This window comes from Netta rufina (genome assembly GCF_964035555.1).
Source record: "Netta rufina genome assembly, chromosome: 29".
Taxonomy (NCBI): Eukaryota; Metazoa; Chordata; class Aves; order Anseriformes; family Anatidae; genus Netta; species Netta rufina.
This window is the reverse complement of record NC_140153.1, coordinates 791,036-817,725: the sequence shown is the minus strand read 5'-3', so window position 1 is coordinate 817,725 and position 26,690 is coordinate 791,036. Positions and strand designations below refer to the sequence as shown.

Below are 26,690 nucleotides of genomic sequence, written 5' to 3'. Positions count from 1 at the left end.
TCGAAGATGTGTAGGTAAGAGAAGAGAACAAACAGAAGAAAAAAAGACTGTTTCTATAAACCTGTGATACAACTTTACATAACGCCCTCCATTTAATTTTGAACTATCTACCTTGTACTTTGCAATGGCTGTGATGAAAGGCAAACTTACATGAATATAACACTTTCAACTTTATCCCCTTCAGCAAGTGGAAATATTCCTATTGTGATTTTTATGAACACAGCACACTTACCATGCTGCTATCAAAGGGGCATAAGCATTTAATCATGTTACAGTGGCTTAGCAAGTCAGTGATCATTAGCTGAGCCAATTCAGCTGTCAGTGTGTATTCTCAGCCTATTCCAACAGTGAAGGAAATATATCAACTTGTATCTCTTATCCCTTGCTTACACCTCCAACTTTATATGTTTTTACTTCACAGTTCTGGAGTACATGCAGAGACAAGTGGGAAATCATCAAGTCTTTGTAACTTAACCATATTCAGTCCCGCATTTTTAAGCTATAACAAGACTTCCACAAAATTACTGTGTTTTGACAGGTAGGTATATGGAATGTCTCAAATTCAAAAGATGCCTTGAACATACTTCTCATTTTTCCAGAGTTTTTCAATGCGGAAAATATCGAGTTTCTCCCTGTTGATGTGGGACAGCAGCCGATATGACTGCCGGACAGGGTGTCCATCTGGAGTTCTACGGCTGTCTCTCATCAGGTAAACACAATCACCTGGCAATAGGCACAAAATGCACACCTGTAACTTCTCATCAGTCCAGCACACCAAAAATAGAGGAGTAAATGGTTTCATTAAAACTAACATGACAGAGCTACCTAACATTGAATTGCAGAGTGATGCAAAACCAATCCAGAGCCAGTAAAAGAAGGAAAGGTGACCCTCATCGTTTTCAGAAAAAACTTCACTAGCAAAGAACTAAACATAACTTGAACTGCATGCCCACACTGAAAATAGTAACATGTAACAAATCCAGATAAATTATGGCAGGACATGTAACAAAATAAGTTTTTATAAGGATAGTATGGACAAATTAGTGATAGCTGCAATGTTTAAAGAGTAAGACTTTAAGAGGTCCTCTAACTGAAGAGCCCTCACTTATTTATAGGGATTCAATCACAGTGAAATGTGCACTCACACATCAGGCAGTTGAAAGCTTTTCAGCCTTGTTCATTGAAAACATGAGGAGTTCCCAAGCTTGGAACTAGGAGATAGACTAATTCAGTTGTTCAGGCAACTCCCTGGCAGTGAAGGCAGACTGACATAAAGAAATGCTATCCTGTCATAAACCTTTTCAGTCTTATCACAAGATCAGCCTCTTCCTAACACACAACATGCAGGAAAAATGTCATAGTCTATGCATACTGCAACTGCAGGCCTGATGGTCACTACGATCTCTTTTGCCTTGTAGCTGCAAATTGCATGACCTTATGGAAACCAGAGACAGAAAAAGACTGTTTCAACTCTGCAACTGAATCGCAGCAATTACTATACACAAACATGCTTCAGAACCTTTGGTGGAGAACTCAGCAAAGAATCCATGTTTTTTTCCCTTTTTCTACTGTAATGTGTATTACTTCTTAGCATCTTCTGGGCATAGCCTTGCTCAATCTATCCCCTGTAATTGCACAGTCACTGTTGGGGACTAACTGTTGGTGGCAGTTCAGTCTTCTTTTTCCTCTGCTAATGATACACAGGGTTTAGCCATGTAAGCTAACATTTTTCTAATTAATCACCAATCAAGCCGTATAGAATTAGAGATATGTGGTTTTGTCATGACAAAAACGACCTTAACACTATAAATGACTGAAAGTTGACACAAAAAGAGCTAAAACATAACTAAATGAAACAGATTATAGAAATATGGATGCAACCCTAGAAAGACAGCTATTCTCCAGCTGGCAACCCAGCAAAAAAACATGAGATGGGAACACCAAATGGCTGAGCTAGAGACAAGACAAAGAATGCAGAGCAATGTTGAGAAAGAATAAGGGAATGTAAATTCTAGAAAGCTGCAGAGGATAACGAATGCACTGTTCCTTGTTTTTGTTTTTTAATTCTCCACTTTCCTGAAGATTCCTATTTCTCCCCAGCAAACATGCCAACTGGTTTCATTCATTCAAGAGCATTTATCTTAAGAATAATATAAGATTCTTTCTAACCTTGAATGTATCGGTAGAATGAGGTTAAAAAAAAAAATAATTAGTGAACTTCTTTGCCTTTACTTCTAAATGTTAACTACTGGATGCTGACTCTACATCTTTCTTCTTTGGCCAGAAGCAGAAACCTATCTGTGTTAAAGGTAATTAACATTTCTTTGTCAACCAGTCTGTGAGAACTCAGGTTCCTTACTATGTGTCACCCCCATGCTAGCACAGGGCACAGCTTTCTACTTCTAAAAAGATAAAAACACTTGAAACAAGGCGATGCCAGAAATCTGTGTACTATTATCTGATGGAAATCATAGTAGGCACCAGAGTAAGCACATACCTTGGCGCAGCAATAGATCATCCCGTAACAAGCATATGTAGTAAACGCAGCCAGGCTGGGCGTAATGGGGACGAGGAATCATGGGAACCTCCTGGAGGAAAAAAGAAAAAGAAAGGAAATGTTAAGATGGCCACCATAATCAGCACTGATACGGGTTTGACATCCTTTTTGAAATATGCAGACACTGCTACAGAAGAACTGACACTTAACATGACTAAATGTAATCCAAGAAAACTACATTATAAAGTAAGAATCACACAATGGCCTTGCCAACATCACTAAATATAAATGAAAGCACTGCTTCAATTTGTAACTGTAGTAATGAAGAAGTATTTTTTACTCTGTTCACAGATCGAGGTTCACACTGCTCACACAAGTAGTGTTCAACGTCAGAATTCACACCCATACAGTCGCAATGCTGCCAGACCTAGAAAAATAGATGCATCCCAATTAGAAATTCTTGTGATATATTTTATTTATAAATCATACTTTTTGAGAAAGTATTAAGGAAAGCATTAAAATAAGCTTCACAAAGGAAATTCAAGACTTTCTCTGAACTATTTCATACTTCTTAAGAAGACAGATAAGATCTCCATGCAACTCTTTATGTAAAAGCCCGTAATTGTTGAAATTCTGCACAGCCAAAGACAGGAGTTTCTGGCAGTTTCAGGAAGTGCTAGCTACTCTATACAGAAATGCAAATTGCATTTCCTCTTTGAAAACAAAATCTCTCAATTCTTCTGGAGAGGAAACGAAGTTCTGAAGAGGTAATTTAGGCTATTATTAGTGATGCAGAGGCTGCTGGTAGAAGTTCCACTGGTTATAGTGAATAGAGAAAGAGCTCCATTTTGTGTTCCCCTGCCTCACCATGCACTTTTCACACTGGATCATGAGTCCTTCATCTTTGTAAAGGCCACAAATGCAACGGATCACATCCTCGTCCTTCTCATGACCATTTTCTTTTTCGCAGACAGATGTCTCACTGCTGTCAGCTTCACTTGCTGTTTCTCCCACTATTTCATCAATTTGGGCAGATGCCTCATGACGAGCATTATAATATGCTTTCCGTAGCCGGCATACATCACGCCCAGTTGGAGACTTTCTGCCATAGTATTTCTGAACAAAAACAAAACAAAGAAACAAAAAACCTTTGTATGTGTTTGGTTTCCCCCTGCAGGTTCCATGTTTTTGCGCATTTCTCTTGTTTGTGCACACTCTTGAAAAGGTGCATCCACCCATGTGGTAACATGACTGTACACCTACTTCCTTTACTTTGAACCGCAGGTCCATGTATCTTAATGTATGACACTAAAGGACAATTTACTTCTCCCCCAAAGTACTGAAATTTCATTAGGCTAGCCATTGGTGCATGTTCTTTACTTTCTATTCGTCTGACCTAAGGCAAACAAAAGCACTAAGAATAAGCTGAAGTACATTAATTATCAATGTCTGTTCATCAGAAAAGGATTATCAGAAGTTCCCCTTCTCTAAAATATTTTTTCTTTAATTACTCTAAGTCAGCAAGAGCATTAAGCTAGGATATATTCCCAGATTCTACGCAACACCCTTAAGGCCAGAGGGAGCCTCACCTCTGCATTCCGGAAGACCTTCAACATGTCTCCATCAAAAGCCTCCACAGTTTTATAATAGCCAGTCAAGATCTGTTTCTCAATGGTGGCAAGGTCCAACGGGTCAGAGATCTTTTCATAATAGTCTGCATTTCTAAAATGGGAACGTATGCAGAATGTCAATTTCACCAGCATTTCAAATGTATGCAAATCCCTTATAGAAAACCATGGGTTGCTCTGAGAAGCAAATACTTACTTTTTCTTTGGGGGTAGGTTGAGGAGAGGAGCTGCAAGAGCCTGCCTGGAGGAATCTGTAACGGGAACACACAGTTTAGCATCACTTACTTGAATAAAACTTTAAAAAAGAAGTAACTAAAACTAACTATATTCTATCTATGTTTAAAAGAAAGGCTCTTCTGGTATCGGGGAACTGAAATGGAGTTTGTTTCAAGAAGCTGGTTGCTGTACTCTGGATATATCAAAATGGAGGACAGTTTCCTTGCAGTTCAGTAAATTGTACCATTTTGCTAAACTACTGAAAAATCAGTTTAAAAGCATAGCAACACCTTCAGATTCTGATGTCAGAGGAAGGGGTTGAGGATAACATTGGTAGCAGGAGAAAGGAGAAAAAAAAAACACAAGAAGTTATTTAAAGTCCTGACATAAACTATTTTTTTCTATTATTTCGTATTCAAGAGTTCATTGTTCCAGAGGCTGAAAAACATCTCTGTGGAGATTTTTCAGGAGTGTCACATCACCTTCACCTTTGTAGGATATAATGCTATCACATATTTCCTTGAAGATTTGTGCTAGGCGGGCAGCACGAGCCACTTCAATATTCTCTTCAGCTGCAGCCAAGCGCCGTGTTCTCACAGAGCGGGCGGTCTGAAGGGCTGAAAATTGGGTCATGAAGACGTCTGAAAGAGGGCAAAAAAGAATTATGCCAAAACAAAAATTTACTTGAAGATCAAATTACATTGTCTTTTCTGATCCAGCAAGTCCATCACCAATTATTAACTTTTTTTAAAGCTACTATAACAGTAAAAGATTATTTTCACACGTAGGCTCTCACTGCTTATAGGTCATCCAAATTGTTAAGATGGTTACCAAAGTATTTTATGTTGCTGGAGCAAACATAGCATGTCACTAAATTTACTCAAATTACTAATTTCCCAACTTATTGTGTACCTTACAGTGGGGACCAAATCCTGCACAGCAGTGAAGATTATAGTCCTATGAACAAAGTGCTATTTTGAAACAGTATTAATACATTAATTCCAATACCTATGTTTTGTCCCATTCCCAAAATTGAATGCCAAAATGCTTTCTTCTCTAAAGGCATAATTCGTAAGAAAAAAGCATTAATTATTTCAGAGGAAATTGCAGAATCCCCTAATGCAGAAATACATAGAAAATATAAAAAAGTCTGTCTTACCCTGCTATGTAAATACAAGAGCATACATACACAACTGCACAGATATATATTTTTTATCTGTAGGGCATTCCCTGTGTGCATTACAATAGATACACTGATCCTGTAGGAAGGCTAAGTTCTGTATGTAAAGCAAAGTTAAGTTCTTCTTGGACATATCACATAGGATCTCAAAGGAAAAGAGTAGCAACGTGAGGAACCTGTGCTGGCCTTACCAGATTTAATGTTGCCATCATCCCGACAGATTCCATTCCAGCGGTTGTATAACGACGCAGTATGGATATTATCACTGACATGCTTCACTTCCTCTTGTTTTTGTCGAATCTTTTCCCAGTTTCGTACCAAAAATACATGGTGTTTTAACACAAAATTTCTATATAAATTAAAAAAAAACAGCATTCAGAAATCAGCTTCTCTATAATTAATACCTTAACACAGCAAAAAAGAGATATTCAGACGTAAGCTTCTCACGTCAGTGATGAGAAATACCACCCTAACTCGTTAAAGAAGAACCAAGAACTTCTTACTCAGACAATTCAACGATGCCCTACCTCTTAGAAAATATCAGTTCAACATTTGCACTGCCCCTCAATTTGTGAGGTAAAGAACACCACCACCACCACCACTGAAATCATTCCCTACCTTTCTCTGTTAGACATGGGCTTCATCTGAAGCTGTGGTGTCAGCCTTGTTGGTGTGTTCACGCTTTCACTGGGTTCCTCTGGCATGTGGCCCCTCTGGAAAACAGATCATTCTGATAGACAGGAAAAACTGTGCCAAGAACCTAGCGAACCAATAGCTTCTGAGACAGAAACCGTAGCATTTCTTTTATGTTTAAAATACTACTCATCACAGTCTACAACTTCCTCACGATGGGGAGTGGAGAGGCAGCTGACCTATTCACCATAAACACCAGTGATAGGACCCGTGGGAATGGTGTTAAGCTGAGGCAGGGGAAATTTAGGCTGGATATCAGAAGAGGTTCTTCACCGAGAAGGTGGCTGCACACTGGAACAGGCTCCCCAGTGAAGCAGTCACTTCACCAAGCCTGTCTGAATTTAAGAAGCGATTGAACTGTGCACTTAGTCACATGGTCTAAACTTTTGGGTGGACCTGTGCGGTGCCAGGAGTTGGACTTGATGATCCTGATGGGTCCAACTCGGGATATTGTGTGATTCTACACTTTTTTTAGTATGGTGTCATAAACTGATTTCTTACTAACTTTTATCCATGAAAGAAGCTGTCTTTACTACTTACTCTCTTTTTTAGCTTGTGCTTTGACTTCCTTTTCTCTTTTGACCGTCCAGTCCTTCTGTGAGTGCTCACAGGCTGGTTGCTTTTGCTTGCAAGTCCATTCATTCGTTGACTTTTACCTCCAATTATTCCTCTGCATTTGTCAAAACCACACTTGCAGAGTTGCTTTGGAAAAAAGCAAAGTTACTTTAAATAAAATCCAAAACATTTGGATTATCACTCAGCAATAAAATCCGTTCTATTAAATACAACACAATGGGTTTTGCTTCAACTCTACTGAACTGTTTGTCTTTAGTGATTTTTTTCAAGGTCTTGCATTGTGATCCTTACCTGTTTTTCAACATTAAATGAGTGAAAATTGTAGTCATAAGTCAATTCAGTACCAGCAGGCATGTCTTTAAGTGCATACAATCCAATCCGGTAAACACCATTAACAGACCTGCAGGGAAAATATAATGAAATATTCCAAATAATTAAAACGAAAATTGTCTTTGTCCACACAGTGGAAGTGTTGGAGACAGGAAACAATACTTCTGCCATGCTCAGGAGCACTCTTGTTCTTCATTTGACCTGTTCTTTTTTCTGTCTCTTACAACAAACTTTGAAAGCCACCAAAAATCAATGCTATGTTTACAAAGAGCAGGAAGTTGTGCTACAAATAGAGAAGCTACAAACTGTATTAGCTAATATGACTGATCCACTTATCAACCCTCGCCATAAATCAAGAGCTTACACTGAATGTTTCACCTCAGTTCACAAAATGCACCAAAATTTACTGTCTCTCTGATTCTTTCTGTTGGATTCTAATATTTTAAATTTAATTACTATTGCTTAAAACTACTAGAATTACCTGAGAATCACAAGCTTCCATGCTGTACTACCACTATAGCTGATACCTATTACAACCATTTGCTTTTTCACTATGAATTTCTCAGAAGCCCTTTCTACTAGCCTGGCACTCAATTTATTCTGCTAACATAGTACTGGTATGACACAGGGTATGCTGAAATCAGACCATTCCCCTGTTCATATGCTTTAAAAACATATTTGAATTGCAGACGTCTGGCTGGGACGGAGTTAGCTTCTTTGCAGCACCCTGTAAGGTGCCATGCTGTAGATCTGGTGCCAAAATAATGCTGATAACACACCAATGCTTTAGCTGTTGCTGAACAGCGTTTGCATAATGCCAAGACCTTATCTGTTTCTCACTCTGACACTACAGTGAATAGATGGTGTGTGTGTGCATGTGCATATGTGTGTGTTTCAGAAGAGGCTAGGAGGGGACTCAACCAGGAAGATCACCTGAAATAACCAAAGATATTTCACGCCATATAATGTCATGCTCAGCAATAAAAAGGGAGTGAAGGGTGTTCAGAAGGTTAGGCTAGCAAACAGGCTGGGCATCAGCCTGCCCATGGGAAGTGGTGAGTGATTACCTTTACATCACTTGCTTTGTCTTGTTTTCTTTCTCTCTGTCTTCTCCCAGTTTAGTTATTAAACAATTTTATATCTACCCACAAGCTTTCTTGCTTTTACTCTTCCCCTGTCCTTCACACCAGGGGTGCGAAGAGAAAGTGAGCAGCTGTGTGGTGCTTAGCTGCCTACCGGGATTAACCCACAACACCATAAGGAAAGAATATACACAGCGATTATTTTATGGCATTACCTAGTCTTCAAAATTTGTAGCAGGTTAACAGCACGACAAACAAAAATATTGGATTTGCCTTGCCAGAAAACTTAGATCCTGTCACCAAAACGTCCACTTGGAAACAATATTTCTCTTCTGCAATGCGAGCATGATAGTAAATATTTTTTACACTGTTCAGCTCGATTCCTCTATTTTTAGATCAGATTCTCTTAGATGATCTGGTTATCTATATTTTAGCCACTGCCATACCAGTCTCCCAGTAAACAGAATATATTTTTCTTACCATTTCTGCATCTCACAGTTAGGATTACAGCTGTGGTTGATAAAACGAGCCTCATTGCCCATACGATAACTATCTATCACCATTCCACTGTCTAAATTCAGGCAGTAATGATCACTGTGATTATGGTACTGTTCAATCATCCGGTTCCTATGAAGCAACACAGGAAAGTTACTTGTGATTCTCCTTCTTGCTGCAAAGCATACAGGGAGTAACATAGTAATAGCACATTCAAGAATTCTGAGAGAGGGTTTTGAAGAAAAACAATTGTAATTTTTATACTTTATAGAATTGTACACCTAGAGACGGAGGAAAACCATTATAATACCTATTTTTATAAGTCAAGGCCACTGACAGAGCTTGGATTAGAATTTAGAAATTTGCTCTTCTGGAATGCTCCCTTTTGGGTTCTGCAGATTATTTGTATACATTTCATGTTGATAACCTGTGTATGGAAGAGAAAATGCAAGTATACATTCTTCGATGTGTATATGTATGCATGTGTACAACATTCAGTTCCTCCCTTTCATTATCTGGGGTTGGACACAGTTTTTGCAGTTACATCCATGGATTACAGCTACTTCTTTTTAGCAAGAGAGCAACAGTGACAAGAGAGTCAGTTGTGTCAACAGTTACCTCTGTATGAGGAGATCAGATTTGCCTTCTGATGGAGCTCTAAGAGAAGCACATAGGTCTCGCCAAACTAAATTATCCTCTGATGTTATGTAGTTAACAAGACTTATAATTTATTTCTTTCATTAGGTATTAGTGCTCCCACTTGTTCTTTTGTCTTCATACCTATCTGCGAAAGCTCATTTCTTTTTCTGCCCCATTCTGCCCCCTCAATTCTATTTTTCACAATTCAAATTCTGCACAGTTCTCATAATCATATCAAATTCACATTCACTTGTGGCATTTGGCATTTACAGAGCCGATGTCGCATTCCATACATTAATCACTCCTCTATTTGACTGAGAAAAAGCTGGTTGATCAAGAAAGCTGAATTCTAAGCCTTCCTTCTGGTGGCAGTGACCAGAAGAGGATTCTTTTTTCTTTCCTTTATTTTCCATTCATTTCTGTCTAAGGATTTCCCAACAATTATAATGGATGCTAAAGTCATTTACTGAGCCTTACATGCTAAAATAGCAAATAAGTATTTCTACCTGAATTCTTGCTCACTAACAACTTCTCCCAGATATTCAATGATAAACTGTCCTGCTTTCAGGGGTTCTTTGGTACGAATACCCCATCCTTTCTCCTCAGCCCGGAACCTTTCCAGGCACTGCACCCATTCGTGCCTCTGTATCCGCTGGTTACAACACTGTTCACCACAAGGGCAGGTGTTTGGTGAACACTCCGCAAAGATCATCCTAAAATAAAGAACAAAGAAGTTGAAGGAAGACAAATAGAATATGCTTTACACTATCACACAAGCAAAAAACCTTCTTCTGTTAAGTAAAAGTTTTTTAATAATTAAAATGGTTCTTGTTTTCATACAAGATAATTCACACAACAGTTCATACGTCGGCTCTCACTGATATTCAAAGAGCAAAATGTAGCTTTTATTGGGACATTCCTCTGAAGAAAAGGTAGAGGAATACCTTCAGCAGAAAGTTACAATGTTTGCTCTTTAACAAAACTTTTTTTTTTTTTTTTAACAGGTTTGCATTCAGCACAACTCTTTTCTTAAAATATTATTAGTTTATGTGAAATAATACGTATGTTGAAATTCTCTTATTATAGTCAGTCAACCTGTTTCTAACCTGTTAAGACAGTCTTCCACGCAGCCCTTTCCGTTGTCATCATCTGGTTTCTTACAATTGCAGGTAGTGGCCTCATAGCCAGAAAGAGGTTTGACATCCACATAGACATCTATAGAGGGGAGGGGAAAAGAAAAGGAGAGGAGGGAAATTCTTGCCAGGTGAAAAATGTAACTATCTAGAAATTTTTCATTCCAATTACATAAAGCAAAAAAAGAAGTTGGAAGTGTCTTGTTAGGATAAAGAGCACAAAAGAAAGGAGGAGTGTTATGAAAATTCGTTATACATTTTAGTAACAATAAGATTTTACTTACTAGAACGGATTTTTTTATAAAGCGGGACATCTGGCTTTTTATACAGCTAAAAGAAAGAGAAAGAAAATTTTAATACATTGCATAACTGCATCGGTTATTCCAAAGAATCAGGGAAATTTTGTCCTGTTAATATGTAAAGGTTTTGTAATCATTACTACATAATTTGATTCTATGAAATATATCTGCTTTCTCTTCTTTAGGCCCAGATTACATTTAGAAAGAGGTCATAGAAGTTTCCAATCAAGTATAAGTTATGCTTAATGAAGTAGCTAAGAAGTTTTTCTAACATACTGCTTTTTTCCCTCCATAACATCTGAACAGAACAAGATGTTATCATGAGGACCAACTATTTGGGGATTATTCTGAGCAATGCTTTTTTTTTTTTTTTCCCCCAATATTTAAAAGAAGAATAATTATTTAAAACTACTTTGGAGAAAGTGTCTTTGGTGGAATTATCACATGCCAATATTTAAAAAAAAAGTGAAAAAGTAAAATTAAGGTGGTAATCAAAACTGTGACTACAGGTAACAACCACGAGAAATGAAGATTCATCTTCTAATTAGAAAAGTGTCCTCTGCAGATGCAGATGACTGGAGGGAAAAGGGAAATTCTTTCAGACAAGCTTTAAGGAATAATTTCAAATTATTACATATATAACCTATGTATTGCACTAATGGCCTTCCATCAGTAACATACACAGCAGACAGGCATTGTACAAACTATACAAATGTTGTACAAACAAGACTATTCTGTAATGGTTTTCAATATTCTAGATAGCTATGGAAAATGTCAAGGAAATAGATCATATGTATCCATTATTTATGCAATATTGAACAGCTAAGTCAGGCAGATGTAGGCAATCTTCAGTACATGTCAAGAAACTGTCCTCAGCTGAAATGTCAACAGCTATCATTACTTTAAGATTACATTTTGGTGGTATTTCAAAAGGTAGCTGGAGCCACAACCACCTGGGAATTTGTATTGCTCATTCACATCCTTAAGTTACATGTCTCAGAGCACTTTCCTGCTGCACAGCTGGGGACAGATTTACCTTCCAGCATTAAATCCTGTGTTAAATCACTTGGTGGAAACTTCTCAGGGAAAAAAAAAAAATCCTATTTTTAGGTTTGCACATATTTAAAGCTCTTTAAAAAGAATGCGACTGTTAAACACTTTCTCTTCTTTCCTCAGTACGAAAATTTCAGCTTGCAAGTGAAAAATAAATTCCACTCTGCTGGGAGTGATCCAAGAAAAATAAGGCCTGAAATTTCTCTGTGCTGTTGGCAGTACATCTGAATTCTCCTGAGGCGTGTCTAAAACAAGATCATTGCAGAAAGCAGGCACACTACCAAAATAAAAGTCTGCAGCAAAATTAATGACTTTTTTGGCAGAAACCTATAGGATTGCTATTTTGTAAGAGACAGAATAATGGAAACTATTCACATTTAATACATATGCAAATCCTTTTTTCCTCACCCAGTGGCAGCAATAAGAATATTCATTAATACATAGAATATATAAACATAGCTTTCATGCAAGAATTCTGCTGTTTTTTTTTTTCCAAGACTTCCAATCATAATCTTGGCAACGAGTAACTTTTTATCTTGTACCTGATTGTGTTTCCACTGCCAGAGGATGTCGTAAGGCAGCTGGAAGTCAATTCTCTTTTGTCTGAGATACTTCCCTGAAACAAAAAGGTTTATAAGTTGTACACACTCATATTCACATATCCACAAGGGGCAAAAGGACTGCTCCTAGGCACACTGCCAGAATTCTGATAGGGCCTCTCCATGTCTGAAAGTCAAAAAGGCAGAATAGCAGAATCTTCCGAGAACATTTTATTTATTAGTGACAAGCACAGGAAAGAGCATTCCATCTTGCTAGCCTTTGCATTCTACTCTGGTTTTGCACTGAGGTTTAAAGCTGTATAGACACCAAGCAAGCTTCTGTCTCAGAAATGAGATGCGCTTGCTGAGTTAGGTGACAGAGGAGAGCTGCATTCTGCTTTGATGACTGAACTTTAAGGGTGTCATTAAACTTTAACAGTTACAGTTAAAATCTGAAGAGTCCTGCCAGGAACCTTGCAGGTGTTTGTCCAGGAGGGGTTAACTGAATGCGAGTTACAGAACAGCAAATAATTGACAAAACTGAAGATGCCTCTGTGTCATACTGAGACACTGCTAACTCCTTGCAGCAATCCCAAACAAAGGAGACGCTTTCTCCTCAACTGTGTACATACTAAAATGATTTATCACAGAGATCAAACACATATACAAAAACTCTGCATATGTGATTCATACAAGGTGGTGAATCACAGTAGCGTACTTAGAAAACAGATTTTGAATTTTGAGAAGTTTACAACCTTTACCAAACTAATTCAGACTTGACAAAGACATTCCTAATTGTTTCAGAATGACTTCAAGATGATCTGTATTTTCAGCAATATTTGAAACTTTTTAGACAGGAAACACTGCTTTCACTGTAGATTTTGTCTTTATTCCAAAACTTACTATCACCCCAATCTTTTCCTAAAGGAAGGAAACTGACTCAATAAATGCTTTGTTAATATTAAGACCTGAGGCTCGACACAAGTGCTAGGCTACTTCTAGCTAAGAAGTACTCTTGGCATGTTGTTGGAAAATTGTCACAAAATTGTAGTGAGAAGAGTGACTAAAGATGAGGTGTCAGTCTCATGTTGGATTTTCCCAGGTTTTCTAAATGGTAATAAATGCCTTTATGTTCCTCCAGCAATAGTCTGTGATTTCATGTAAATTCACATGCATACCCTCACAAGTGGAAATTAAAATTGTGCTGTTTTCCTTACAATGTACTCCTAAATTACTTTTTATTTTCAATGCTTTATTCATCCATAGCAGGTTCCAGGAAAGAGCTAAATCTGCCGGGAATTTGCTTTCACTTCTATGACCTCACCAGGCGAAACAAAAGGCTCTTTCAAGTGCCCTGGCACCGTGCCTGCAGTATGTGGAATGTCCTTCCAGCCCTCATCAAGTAGGCACTAGTACAGTTATCTGGCACAGTCCTAAACCTTGTAACTCTGCTCTGCAGTTAAAACTACTCTCCAGCTACCCAATACAGAGCAATTAAAACAGCCTTATCTTTATTGCAGTAGCTTGTTTGTGTCTGCTAGTACAAACAAACTTGAGGTCATGGCCCTAGGAAGAGAACAGGATCATTGCACTGCAAACTGAACCTGAGCATCCCAACAGATGGTTCAGTCGTGCAGCAGAGTTATATGACCTAATTCAAAAATGAATTGAGAAAGGTCATGTTCTTGTCAATTTGAATTAACACCTTCAGTTCTGAAAACTGATTCTTAAATGTTTATGCTCACTGATTCAAACAGATCTTTCAAACTCTTCAGCTGGTATTGCCTCTCTGGGAAAGTTGTGAATGGAGCAAAAAGGTTCAGTTTAAGATGACAAACCAATTAAACATTTGTATCTGATGTGATAAATACTCCCTCTGAACAATGTAAAATTTCTCAAATCACTTTGCATGACAGTGCGTGAAGTGAAAAATCGCAGCATTTTAGGGGAGGAAAAAGTTACCTTAAAAATAATAAATCAATTTTGTTTTGCACTGGGAAACAGCATGAACTGCAAAAACTTCACTCTGAGAGTTCACAACCATCAACCCCAGGCAGTTCAGTCAAATGGACTGGACTTGGCAACGCCATCATGGGACACGACAAGTTCTAAGTCCTCATGCTACCCACAGGTCATAATTTCCTTATGCAGAGGGCAGAGACAAGACCCAGGCCTCATTTATGTTCTACTTCTCATATTTATCCTATGGGGGAATGTATCGTTTGCTTAGCATTTAAGAAACAGTAATCATAATCTCTGGCTATTCTACTGTAGTATTAGTTTGAAAAGGTGGCTATTGTACTGCATTTAAGCTAAAACATTATGGCAGTTAAAGCGTGCTTAAAACTAGACTGATATTTTCTTATGATAAATAAAAAAATGAGAGCAAAGGTCAAACAGCAACAAGGAAGCCTCGAGTCAAACTTGTGCACTGAAAAACACAGAAGGATGAGTACGACTTCTGACAAAGTTCATATGCTGAAAGATATGAGTAACCTGACAATGCCATAAAATAAAAAAGAAGAAAAGGGAGAGAAACAGAAAGACTATGAAGCAGAGTACTTCAATGTCACCTAAGAGTGATATTTGTTTCCCAACAATTAAAACATGTGAATTACCCACCAACATGAATAGGGGCTGGAAACAGTCCATGCTCGTGCTCTCCAGGAGTGTACTCCAGCTTTTCTTTCTTTAATTGTATGAGGCGGCTCTTTGGACTGTGGACAACAGATGAAAGCAACAACAACAAAAAATCAGAATGAGGCACATTTCTGACATTTGTTAAAAAAAACGTATTTTCTTACGTTTTAAAACGTATGTTTTATTAAGGCATGAATATCTAGAACATCGAGCAAGAGAATAATAATAGGAATGGCCAAAAAAATTAACTTCCAGGTTGCTTGGCAAATATTTGCTTCAAAACTGGTGATTTGATTTTTTCCCCGTAATTTCTAAGTAGGCCACACCTGATGGGACACCATCAACTTTAAATTTGTAGTACGCAACTGATAAGTAATAACTAAGATCACAAGAATAAAACAATCTTAATTCATATCCAATGTTGTTTGCTTAGGTATTTGACGTGTTATACATATATAGTGCCTGCTTTCCTACTTTGCTGAGAAGAAATGTTCAGGTTCTATTCCTTTAGTAGGCTATTTATCATTAAAAGCAGGAAAAGAACAGAAACCAGAGTTAAAAAAGCAACAAGATAGCCCCTATACAGAAGGAAAAAAAACAGGAACATGAAGTAAGAATGGTTGTATGGATCATGCAGATGTCAAACCACCTAGCTCAGTACCCTGTCTTTTCTAAACACCTCCTTTTGGCTACTGACAAAGAAAGCATGGAAAGAAAAAACTGATGTGGTTATACTTAGTACCGTAGCTCTGCTACATTCAGAAGAGACATCTAAATGTTAAATACACCAAAGATAAAAATGTTATTAAAGCCTATTAAAGTTTACTAAGCTTTTTAAGCGATTCATGTTTAATAACTGGACATACAACTGAATGTGGTCTGCACACTCCTGTAATCCCTTCTGGATTGCTAATATTTATTCTCAAAATATATAAAGTTAACTAAATTTTAGATAGTGAAAGAGAAATTAAGGCATACTGCTGAAATGAGGGCTCTGAATTAGATGCTGCATGTACTCTTCATTAAAGTACCGTGCTTTTAATAGCATTATGTGTTAGGGCTCTAGTTACTACAATACCCTTGCGTTTAACCTAACGCACATATACAGGCAGATACATACACACGGTAATGAGATGGATTTTAAGATCAAAAGATATTTTTACAGTAAATTAAGTTGACTTCTGATATAACGTCATACGCTTGAACTCAGTCGAGTTTCTCTCTCTAGCCAAACAATCCCTACATTTTGTATTCAGAGGATGCATTCCATAAAGCCACTACACCTTGATTCAAAGATCTGGAATGAAAGACAACTTGCAGTATTCTCTGAAAGACTGTTTTGGCAGCTCACTACAGTCTATTATTAAAATGAAATGGGACTATCTGAGCACAACACATCTGAAAACTATTATCTTCATTTTTTAAGGCACATAGGTATTCCACCACCAGAAGGAGAGGTTAGCCTGCTCCAGGTCACAGTGTAGGACAGAAGGAAGGTTAAAACACAAATCACCTATTTCCAGTCCGGTGCTTCATGGTCCAGAATGTATCACCAGCACAAAGCTACTGCTTGCTCTTTCCATAAATACAGCAATTGCAAACTGAAGTATACTTTGTCGAGCTATCCTAATCAAAAAGCAGCAGCATTCTCTCAAATAATAAAGGTTACTGTTTTTAATATTAATTATGACCCTCTGTTTACTAATGGCAGGCATTTGTTTAATTTGTTTAGGAGTAAGGTCTTCCGTCAAGTTGTGCTGCACTGAATCACTAAGACTTGCAAAGAAAGTTACTCTGCAGTAACTACTTACAAGACCTGGAAGGCAAGTTCTTATCGAGAGGAAAAGGAAAAGCATTTTGAAAAGGCAAAGTGTGAACCTCCATTCTCAAGAGGCAAGCAAATCCTTAAATTAAAGGCAAAAAAATAAAAAACGGAAAACCATTCCATAGGAAGGTACAACTTAACTCCAGCCAAACACGCACCCTTTAACACCCACCTACTCAGTGGCAACTGAACTGTAAGGAGGAAACTAGTAGGAGAAGGAAGCAGAGAAAGCAACTAGTTAAAAACACAAAGTGTAACACAAAGCTCTTTAGGCATTGTCACAAAGAACAATGGGAAAGCACCTATTTTATTTTTCTCCCAAACACAGTGATGAAGTATTGTTAGAGGCATTTCAGAATTGTCATGACAAATCAATAAGCTGAACCAACGTCACCAGTACTTCTCACCCCTTCCTTCTGAAATCGCAGAAGTTAAAATGAAATAAGTATTCAATAAAAAAGGAGACTATGCTAAAGTAATCAAGGATAGACAGAGAGCTTTATAAACATAAATGCCACGCCAAAAAAAAAAAAGCCACTTGGATTAAAAGGGGCCTCTCCACAACGTTGAGAAAAGGTCCATATTAGCAGGCCCATGCAGCCCCACTAGGAAGAAAATAAGCTCTTCTTTTGGGCTGGGGTTTCTGGGATGGCAATTCAGGTTCTGTTTGGTGGACAGAGCCCTCCATTCCCCTTTGCTAAGGCACGCCAACAGCCTCGCAGAAGCTCCCAGCGGGTGGCCGAGTGCTACCACCAGCCCCTTGTGACCCTGAGCAGCCTCGCAAGGGGCTTCCCCCAGGTCCTGCACCCACGGCCCCAGGAGATTTGGTTATGTTCAAGCCCTGGGCACTTGGTCCCTGCCAGGCCTGTGCTGCATGTCACCCACCTCCAGCCCAGCCATGAGGGCTTAGGATGTGGGCTGGGCCCTGTGCTGCCTCTGCGGCTGTAGCCTGCACCTCTCTGGCCATCCCTGGACTGCATCTGACGCTGGTCATTGTCACTGGGCCTGATCCTGACCTGCACATCAACTCCCCCGCTCCACCTTGGTCTGCCTCCTCACCACAGATGGCTCTGGCAACACAGACTCTCGGTCTCTGTAGGCTTTTTCTACAGCTTTGCTTCTAAAGCATTCAATTAGCTACTGTGATTCACCCTGCAGCTCTGCAAACATCAGCAAAAGGAAGGCACTGATAGGAGCAAATGGGTGGAAACCTCACATTCAAGCCCGTGCTAAACTGCAGTGATGTGTACGCCAGGCGAGATGCAATTCAGTACTGATCACAGCACAATTGTGCAGACAACACTCCTGGAACAAGAACTCAGAATTTCTTATTGCTGATAAAAATCACAGACAATATGAAAAACTTTGCCAGATATTTCCCTAATGAGAACCATATTTTTGTTAAATACTAATTTACTTTTAATTATTTAATTTCTTTGGTGAAGTAGACTTTGTACTCCTCTAGGAAAGCTACTACTGGGTAAACAGATAGTGACTCCAGTACACAATCTTCTTTTGTTCTCAAACCTGCAGTCTTGTGCAACCACACACTGAACTTCTCTTCAGCAAAAGATCAGTGTGATTCTTCCAGTGGGAGTTGAGGATTCTGGAAAATTCACGTGGACGTAACAGCTAATGCTGTCTACAAAACTACTTTTGGGAATCGAGGTAGAACTGAGGCTAACTTCAGACATCACTCCTTTTGTTCTTAGCTCATTTGCAAGGAATTACAAAGTTTGAGCTTTCTTCACTGTGTTTTAATAAAATTTCTACATCAAGGTCAGCTGGAGTGAAATTCTGGTTAGGCAAATTGTACAACTCAAGTGGCAGCAGAGAAACTAATGTACAGCTCTCTCTTATAACAGCAGACTAAACTAGCAATGAAATGACAAATATTTTCTGTGCTGTTGTTTTAGCAGTTGGATGTAACTGATCTAGAGAGAAGCTGACAATAAACGTCAGTAAAACTTCCACTACTTTATCTGTTCTAAGGACACTTAGAATAATTTGAGAAAGATGCAGTAGGGTAAGAAAATGGCCTTTAGAGTGACATGTCTGCAATTGCACTTATCATTTGTCTCTGTTTCTCTTTGTACAATATCAACTAGAGAATGCAGAAGCTGTTTTTGAAACAATGATGACACTTAACTGTATCATCACTAGAGGGTGCCGTACAATTACAGAGCTGCATTTTTGTTTTCAACTAAGATCATGTTTTCATACTCACACAGCTGCAAGTTATACAAATTATTAGAATAATAAAATGAACTTCTGATGTCCTCTTGCACTGGCACACATCTGACGGTGCAAAAGAACTGGAACAGCAAGTTTAATTAACAGAAAATTAATTATAAAAAAGTGACTACTACATTGCCAATTTAGTTTGCTGAATCAACTCAGTAAAAGTAAGGAGAGAGCCAGTGCCAGGACAAATGAAATGCTGGGATCAGCCTTTTGCACAGCACCTTGGTGTAAGACAGGACACCTAAAACAAGATGGCCACAGTTCTGTCCTTGCCCAATTATGCATCTCCATACCTTGTTTCAGTATTAGTGTTCAAAATACTATCAAGAAAGGTAGCTCAGATTGTGTAGGCTGCATTTACTTACTTGATAGGGAAAAGTTTCCTCAGTAGTCTCAAGCAGCTCATCACAAACATCATTACCAGTGCAAGGGAAGGACTCGCTATGTGGAGCAAGAACCAATGTGAAGACCAAATCAGAACTCTTCAAGCCTCCATGGAAATGCAACATGAGATGTGATGGGAGAGGGAGGATTGCAAGCAGAGGTCAGCTTTGTGCTGGCCTTCTCCATGGCAGTGACCTTGATTCCATCATCACTCACAAACATCAACTTTTGTTTCTCGTATTCATGCAGTTTTTCAAATGACATCTGCTTACTGGCTATGAAGTAAGGGTTCTCTCTGGGGGCTGACTAAGACTGACAATGTCACTGATGTTTTATTGTAAAAGATTCTCAGGTCCCATCCTAAAGCAACACACACACCTCGTTTTTAAGAAGCAATACTGGAGTGTTGCATGACTGTGTATACCTGTGACAGAACATCCAAATACTATAAATTTTAGCAGAGCTGCAAATGAGCATGCTTTCTAACTATTAGAAACAGATGCACTTTGATCAGACCTTGATCTTTGTTCTTCCTTAGAGTCTTGATCCCTTACTCATGCCCTCATTCTACAATGCAAAGGAAAGTGACCAGAACAGCAGATAAAACTATGCTAGCAGCCTCCCAGCAGTCTGTGTAACCTTAAGTGGTCTACAAAGTAGGATGAGTCAGAAGGTGAAAAACTTCCCTCTTTTTAATTTGACAGATCATATTTAAGAGAAGTGCAAATTCTTAACTTTCAGCACAATTGTCCAAATGGCTGCAGAAATCTTATGTAACTACAAAGAGAAGCAGAAGCGAGCTGGTTATCAGAAACGGGAGATGCCCACCTTCTAGCGTACACCACTGAAGCGCTCGATTTTTACACTAAAGAGCTCATACAAAGCGAAGGAGATGAACTTCACTTAGCTGTGAAATGAACAGGCTGCGTTCCTGAAATTCTTTCATACCAAAGATGACCACTCAACATCATTCAGTCAATAAAAATAGAAAAGTAATGGCCCCTTTTATGTAGACGTGGTACTCGGTTCCTGAACACCGCAAGCTCTGCCAGCAATTTTACTACTGTGATCATTTGATTGTAGAAAGCAGCTGTCTTACCTTCTTCAAGGTCAATACTCAGAAACACTTTCAGACTGCTGGAGGCTGCTTTCTGACTGGGGCTATATTTTAAATCTTCACTGGGTCAGATTCTGATAATTATCATGTGTGTTATTTTTCACAGGCTTGAATTAAGTTGATGGTTTTATTTCAGCTACTTATTAGTAGCAGCTCTTTATGGCTCTAGCTGAAAGAAGACAGTTTCCACTGGAATATCAGACAGCAACTTTCCCCCGGTATTACTTACTCTGTTGTTTTGTACACATCAGAGTAGAGCCCTGCCTTCTGGTACTTCTTCTTTGGGGGCCGAGGGGCTTTTTTCTCACGCTGGGCAAGAGAAGGCAAAGGCTGTTCAGTGTTTTCAGGTTCCTGTGGTTTCCCAAGGGCATCATGTGGACTGGGTGGTTCAGCTGCTGTCTCAGAAAAACTGGAAGGAAAAGTAAAGATTATCTGACAGTATTTCTTACCATAAACATTATCTTACCACGTCATTATTCCTTTTCATGGTCAGCAGCAAAATAAAAAGCCCAGGTTTCTGAATTACTAGGTGCCTCAGCTATTTAAATATGTAACTCAATGATCATGATCAAGTGGTAGTTAATCATAAAAAGTGGAGAATCTTTTTAGAGTAATGTTATTACTCCTAATATTTACCGGTTGGAGCCTTAGTGCAATAATTTAGAAGGTGACTTACACTATCTGCTTTTGTACTCTAAAAATAGTACGTGGTAAACCTTTTCTTAGCTTTCAGGAGAGCCATACAATATATCCTTTGAACACACAGTTCCAGCAAAATTGTGCAATTCTAAATGTCTATATCTTAGTATTAATTTCTGAAACACAAATGGATGATTATTTTCCAGAATTATTCTGAAAACACAGGAAGGAAGACTTCTGAAAGAGCTTGATCTGTTTATGCCGATGACTTTGGGGACAAGCATGTGAAGACTGAATCAGAGACTTCTGGTGTGTTCCTTTACCAGCGATTGCACTCCTAAGACAGGTGCATATTGTAACTCCTATTTGCAGCTTTGGTTTTACTCTTTATTTGCTGTGTATCAGTTGATCTCACCTGACATTGTGTCACTTGCAAATATTTGCTTATCATGCACAGAAGTCACACACTTAAGGTTCCCATGGAGCATGTAGCACCCATAGTTTGTTATTCAGCACATGATGATCTTTGCTGAAGTGCCTCATTAGTAAACTTGTTACCAGCAGATTAAATGTATTTTTCATTGAGATAATCAGAAAACATGTTTCACTTGAGACACGAGCACAAAAACAAGCTTTAGATTACCTGCAATTCCATTACATTTTAGGGTGTGATGTTTGGTAGCTTAGAAAGACCCTTAAGCTTTCTTAAAACCGACAAACTTCTTTGTGAAACCAAATGCAATGAGCAGAGTTGGTATGAGTAGGATTCTCTGATGGTCTGAAATGTTGTAAGTGCCAACATATAACGGAGGTTAACGGAGAATTACCTCTTTGTGCTCTCCTGTTCTTCTTCTGGTAGAGACTTTTGTCGTTTCCTGGCCTGTTCCTCTGCAAGCCACCTCTTTCTCTTCCAGCCTTTTCGGTGATCTGTATTCAAGTTCACACTTTGCACTACAGCTTCAATTACATCTGTGATGGTATCAGGTCCAAGGTGTAAAGGACTGCTGCTTTCTTCCCTTTTGTCTAACTCCTGACTGACCAGTCGAGCTGCCTGGAAAGCTTGCATTGAGACGACAGCCTGCATTGGGTATTTCCGGGGCCTACCTGGCCTGCGCTTCACAAAATTATTCCCTGTCCGTGACTGCCTTTGCAGCTTTTTGGCTTTCAGAATTTTATTGACGTGGTCAAGATTTTTTTTTGTTGCCAAGATCTTGTTATAATTGCACATTTTCCTAGCTTGTCGCTGCATGGCTTCAACCACACTTCTCTTCAGATGATGTGGGGAATAGCTGTTTGGTAATCTGTCTGACAGAAGTGAGATACTATCACTGCAGGAGCTGCTTGGAATTGCTGGAGCTACGAGGCTGTCCTGTTTTCCTAGGCTCCTCTCCCTGTTGTGGTTTCGAGCAGGACTAGCTGATGGTGGAACAGATACATTTGCAATGACTGCTTCTATGGTTTTGTCCAAAGTAGCCTGGCCTTCATGTTGTGCCATGCGCTGCAGTAAGCTGTCCACTGAATCATCAACAGCAGTTGCCAGCCTTGTCCCCCGTGTAGGTACTCCAATCACTGAAACACAAACAAATAGAAATATATTGGAACTTAAGCTGGAGACTGAAAAGCACGCACTAATGTAACTGCTAAAGGAAAGACGACAAAATATTTCTGTAAAAGGGTTTGTATCTTTTGGCAATAGAGACATCAAGCATTAGCTGTCAAAGATGCAACACAATTTACAATAAGTATTTTCTAGTCCAAGTCTGTTACTTTGGGGAAATGTGTTCCTCATCAATTTTCCCAAGTAATAAATTTGCAAGTGCAAATGAAAACACTGTTCCCAGAGTTGAAATGATTTAAAGGAAGAAGAATCAGCAGGTCAACTTCTAAAAATCCTCCTATGAACAATTCTTCTTTCTGCAGGACTCAAAAAAGATGCAACATGCTTGCAAGGCACTGCTGTAAGCACTACCGACCACATGAAAAACGTAGCAGCCTGAATAATTCTGAAAGCAAGGGAAGGATTTACACTTTCAGCTTTCAATTTTAGATGAAATAATAAAGACAAATTACCCTGCTTTCTTATGGTCTTTAAATACACATTGGGAGGGAGCTGAAAGTTTCTTGCAGAAACACCATCTGTTTAGCACTGTGAGCTCCGTAAGCAGCTGCGCCGCCCATGATAACCAAACGGCATGACACAATGCATTTGGACACCAAGTCTAGTGGCTGTCCTTGAACTAGTGGTTCTGTTTGGAAACTGATCCAAAAGGATCAGACAACTGAACCACAAACCCCAAAACAGCTGGAAGCACTGGTCATGCATGCTTGCTTGGCTGCAAAGCAGCTCTCTCTGACAAATGCACTGACATCCCACATGCAGCCAAATCTGCATAAAAAGGTAACAAAGCCTGGTCTTTACCAGCATCACTTCAGTGTCTTTGAAGCTGAAAAACCTGTGACTCAGTTTTATTCCTGTGCTCTCCTGCACAAGAAATGCCTGAACTTTTAACACCTGCCTATACACAGCCTTACAGTTTGCTGTTGCTCCTTTTAATTGAGCGAGTAAAACAAATGTAACAAGACAGAGAAAGAGAACACTTCTTCACTGTAGAATATTTTCTTTAGCATATGCTGAAGAAAGCATCTGCGACAATGTTTGTTTAAAGGGAGGAGGAAATAGCAGTTTTGCCACATTCTTTACATATGGAAATTGTAATAAGTAGTTCTGTAAGTACATATCCTAAGGATGTTTCCTACGAATTTGCAATCAACTTCACTGTCTAAGAATGTCTGAATTCTAACAGCAGCTTTTTCTGCAACTGGGATTCCATATAAAATCGGTCAGAGTTAAGGATTTTTTGTGTCCCACAAGCAGGTAAGCTTACATTGTATTTTCCTCAGTGGCAGTGGTACTGCAAACAGGGTCTCTTTTTACTACATGGCTGACAGCTTCCCGGGAATACACAGGAAAAGAACATTTTCAGATCTCCTTCCCTCTGACAATTTGGTCAAGGGATTCAACAGTTTTGTAGCTGTGAAAGTCCAACAGAGCAACATCTACATACTCACTCCCAGTGTGACTGCACGAGTCTTGCCTCCCTACAAAAAAAGGCTCAAATCTCGTAAGTGCCTTGCAGAATGACTGCTGAGTACACTACAAGTCACTTCATGCTGTTAACAGATAACTGGGCACACTCTGACTTAGCGGCTGTCCTATTAATCCAGCAAATTACTGTGATATTACTGAAGTAATTTATACGTTGATACAATTTACTTTTTCTGCAGCTCACCAATCTATCATTTAAGGACTAGATGAAATAGTGCTCCAAAACTATTGCTGGATAATCTGTACACATACACTAGATACACTACGTGCAATGACCCACAGCTTTTCCACTCACACAAACGTGCACGTTTGTCTGTCACCCAGCCCACTGAAACGTAAGACCTTTTCTTTAAAAGAAAGTTAACCGTGAATAGAAAGCAGCAACAGACAGTTACAGTAAAAATCTGACTGCACGTCAAAGACACGATTAGACTGAAAATCAAGGAGAGGACAAGTATTGCTCTTCCACAATATTAACTGTCAATTTGCAATTTTAAGTGCAGTATGGTGCACGAGCAAGAGAAAGGTGTGATGTTATACAACAGCAGCTAACATAGAAATGCATTCTTCATCTTAAAAGGTGCCAGCTTAAGTAGCTGTTTATCTACCATAAGAATAACAAGAAACCGGACTAGAATGGAACTTGATGCCTAGATCTTAATGCCCTTTCTAATGAGAACTGAAGCAAAAAATACACCATATTACATGTACTTCAGACACACTGTGATTCTTAGTATCACTTGAGAAAAGCCTTCCCCCTTTTGCTAAACATCAAGAACAATGCTGTTCCCTGCATTTCTTCTAGTTAACATGTACTCACAGGATGGATTCTTCCACCTTTATGTCCCTTGTTACTTTTATCTCATTTTAGTTCTTGTTTTTTCTGATTTTTGTCCTCACACTTTTGTGCTGTTCTTTTATAATTAGCTTTAGTAAACTGTCCTACATTTCAAACCAGGAACTTTTAACTTTCTACATGCTTTTTTGCTTGTGTTTGGGATGACTAAATGGTCATGATTCTGCCAAGCTAGTCTTGTCACATGCTTCTTCTCATCCATCATCTCCAGTTCATGTCCCGAATGACACTTCTTAGTGGTGTGAGCCTACCTTTAGCACTCTTTTCCATTAAATTTGCCTTCTAAGAAATCATACCTACAAGACCTGAACTCACTGATACCTTCCTTCATGAAATCCACTGTTTTTAGTTTACTGTTTACTATCCAACTGCCTCCTAAGGATATTTTTTTCATGCATCTTTCATTCATATTGTATTTCACATTGACATTTTCAGTCTGTTCCCCCCTAATGATCACAATCAAATCTAGAGGAGTCTCTCTTCCTATTGCTTTTCCTGTTTTATGGTTGAAAAAACCTATCCTCCATGCTTTGCTCGTAAGTTTTTATCTTGCTGGATTCCCTTCCCCATGAACGTCACACTGGTTTCTTACTGCTGCTAAAGGCTCTTTGAAAGATGCTGCAGATTGTGCCAAATATGCCTTTCGTACTTCATCTTCTTGGCCCAATGGGCTGTGGTAGATTATGATGATAGTGCCCACAAGCTTTCTTACCACTAAGTATCACTCAAGTTATCTTCTGTGGCTCTAAAACCTCCCTTCCATTTGGGATATAAGGAGGTGAAAAGCCCTTTGCTTTCTTCCTTGACTAGCCTTTCTACAAAGGTTACATTATTCAGTGTGAATACCTTTGTAGTGAACTACCCCACTAAGTGTTCACTGTGCCGGTTACTCAATCTTTTAACTAGCCTTCAAACATTTCTATCTAATCCTATTTATTTTCCAACCTTTTTTGCATTAGTATATTGGTTTGTTTATTAGATTTCTGACTCATCCCTCTCCCTGTTCCTCTTTCTATGATATGCTATCTTTATCTCCCTTCAAATTTTAAGCCTCTGCTGAGCTTCTCAGTGTTTATATTATCTATATGTTTTTATTACCTGTCTTTTCTGAGCTTATTTTTAAGCTGTACTTCCCAAAATTAGCAAATTGGTACACAAATATAGGCTTTCCCTTCTTTGTCAAGTGAACGGATTTGGACTTCAAGCAGCAACCTGTGTAGCATGTCACCCCATGGCTGACAAAGCCAACTCCATTGACATCTCGCCAGCATACATTTGCTCAACTTCACAATACATTTGTGCAGAAGTTCTTGTTTGACAGAACTGATGAGGAGTTTCCAGCCCTTTCAGTACTTCAGACTCTCTCCTGTTGTGATTTTTGACCTGCCTAGGTTCATTCACAACTATACAATTGGGGTTGACCAGGATGGACGAGCTACTTGTCATCCTCCATCATCTTAGCAAGATTCTCACATATGACAAAGACAACACATCAGCATACCCCCTCTTGATCCTAATA

General features: G+C 38.9%; 1 protein-coding gene across 2 annotated transcripts in view; it reads right to left on the bottom strand.

Moving 5' to 3' along the window:
- The window catches only part of ASH1L (ASH1 like histone lysine methyltransferase), a 58,206-nt gene that overhangs the window by 6,277 nt on the left and 25,239 nt on the right, over positions 1–26,690 (bottom strand). The window contains exons 5-23 of one of the 2 annotated variants that reach the window (XM_084303153.1): positions 22,037–22,778; positions 20,800–20,979; positions 14,983–15,077; positions 12,364–12,437; positions 10,754–10,799; positions 10,443–10,551; positions 9,843–10,049; positions 8,683–8,829; positions 7,082–7,190; positions 6,755–6,916; positions 6,140–6,234; positions 5,713–5,870; positions 4,824–4,982; positions 4,322–4,376; positions 4,087–4,219; positions 3,365–3,613; positions 2,838–2,924; positions 2,498–2,588; positions 585–723 (exon numbers count right to left, since the gene is read on the bottom strand). In XM_084303153.1, the coding sequence (XP_084159279.1) occupies positions 585–723; positions 2,498–2,588; positions 2,838–2,924; positions 3,365–3,613; positions 4,087–4,219; positions 4,322–4,376; positions 4,824–4,982; positions 5,713–5,870; positions 6,140–6,234; positions 6,755–6,916; positions 7,082–7,190; positions 8,683–8,829; positions 9,843–10,049; positions 10,443–10,551; positions 10,754–10,799; positions 12,364–12,437; positions 14,983–15,077; positions 20,800–20,979; positions 22,037–22,778 (3,037 nt within the window). The remainder of the gene's footprint in view (positions 1–584; positions 724–2,497; positions 2,589–2,837; positions 2,925–3,364; positions 3,614–4,086; positions 4,220–4,321; positions 4,377–4,823; positions 4,983–5,712; positions 5,871–6,139; positions 6,235–6,754; positions 6,917–7,081; positions 7,191–8,682; positions 8,830–9,842; positions 10,050–10,442; positions 10,552–10,753; positions 10,800–12,363; positions 12,438–14,982; positions 15,078–20,799; positions 20,980–22,036; positions 22,779–26,690) is intronic. The other variant, XM_084303154.1, reaches the window with a different exon arrangement.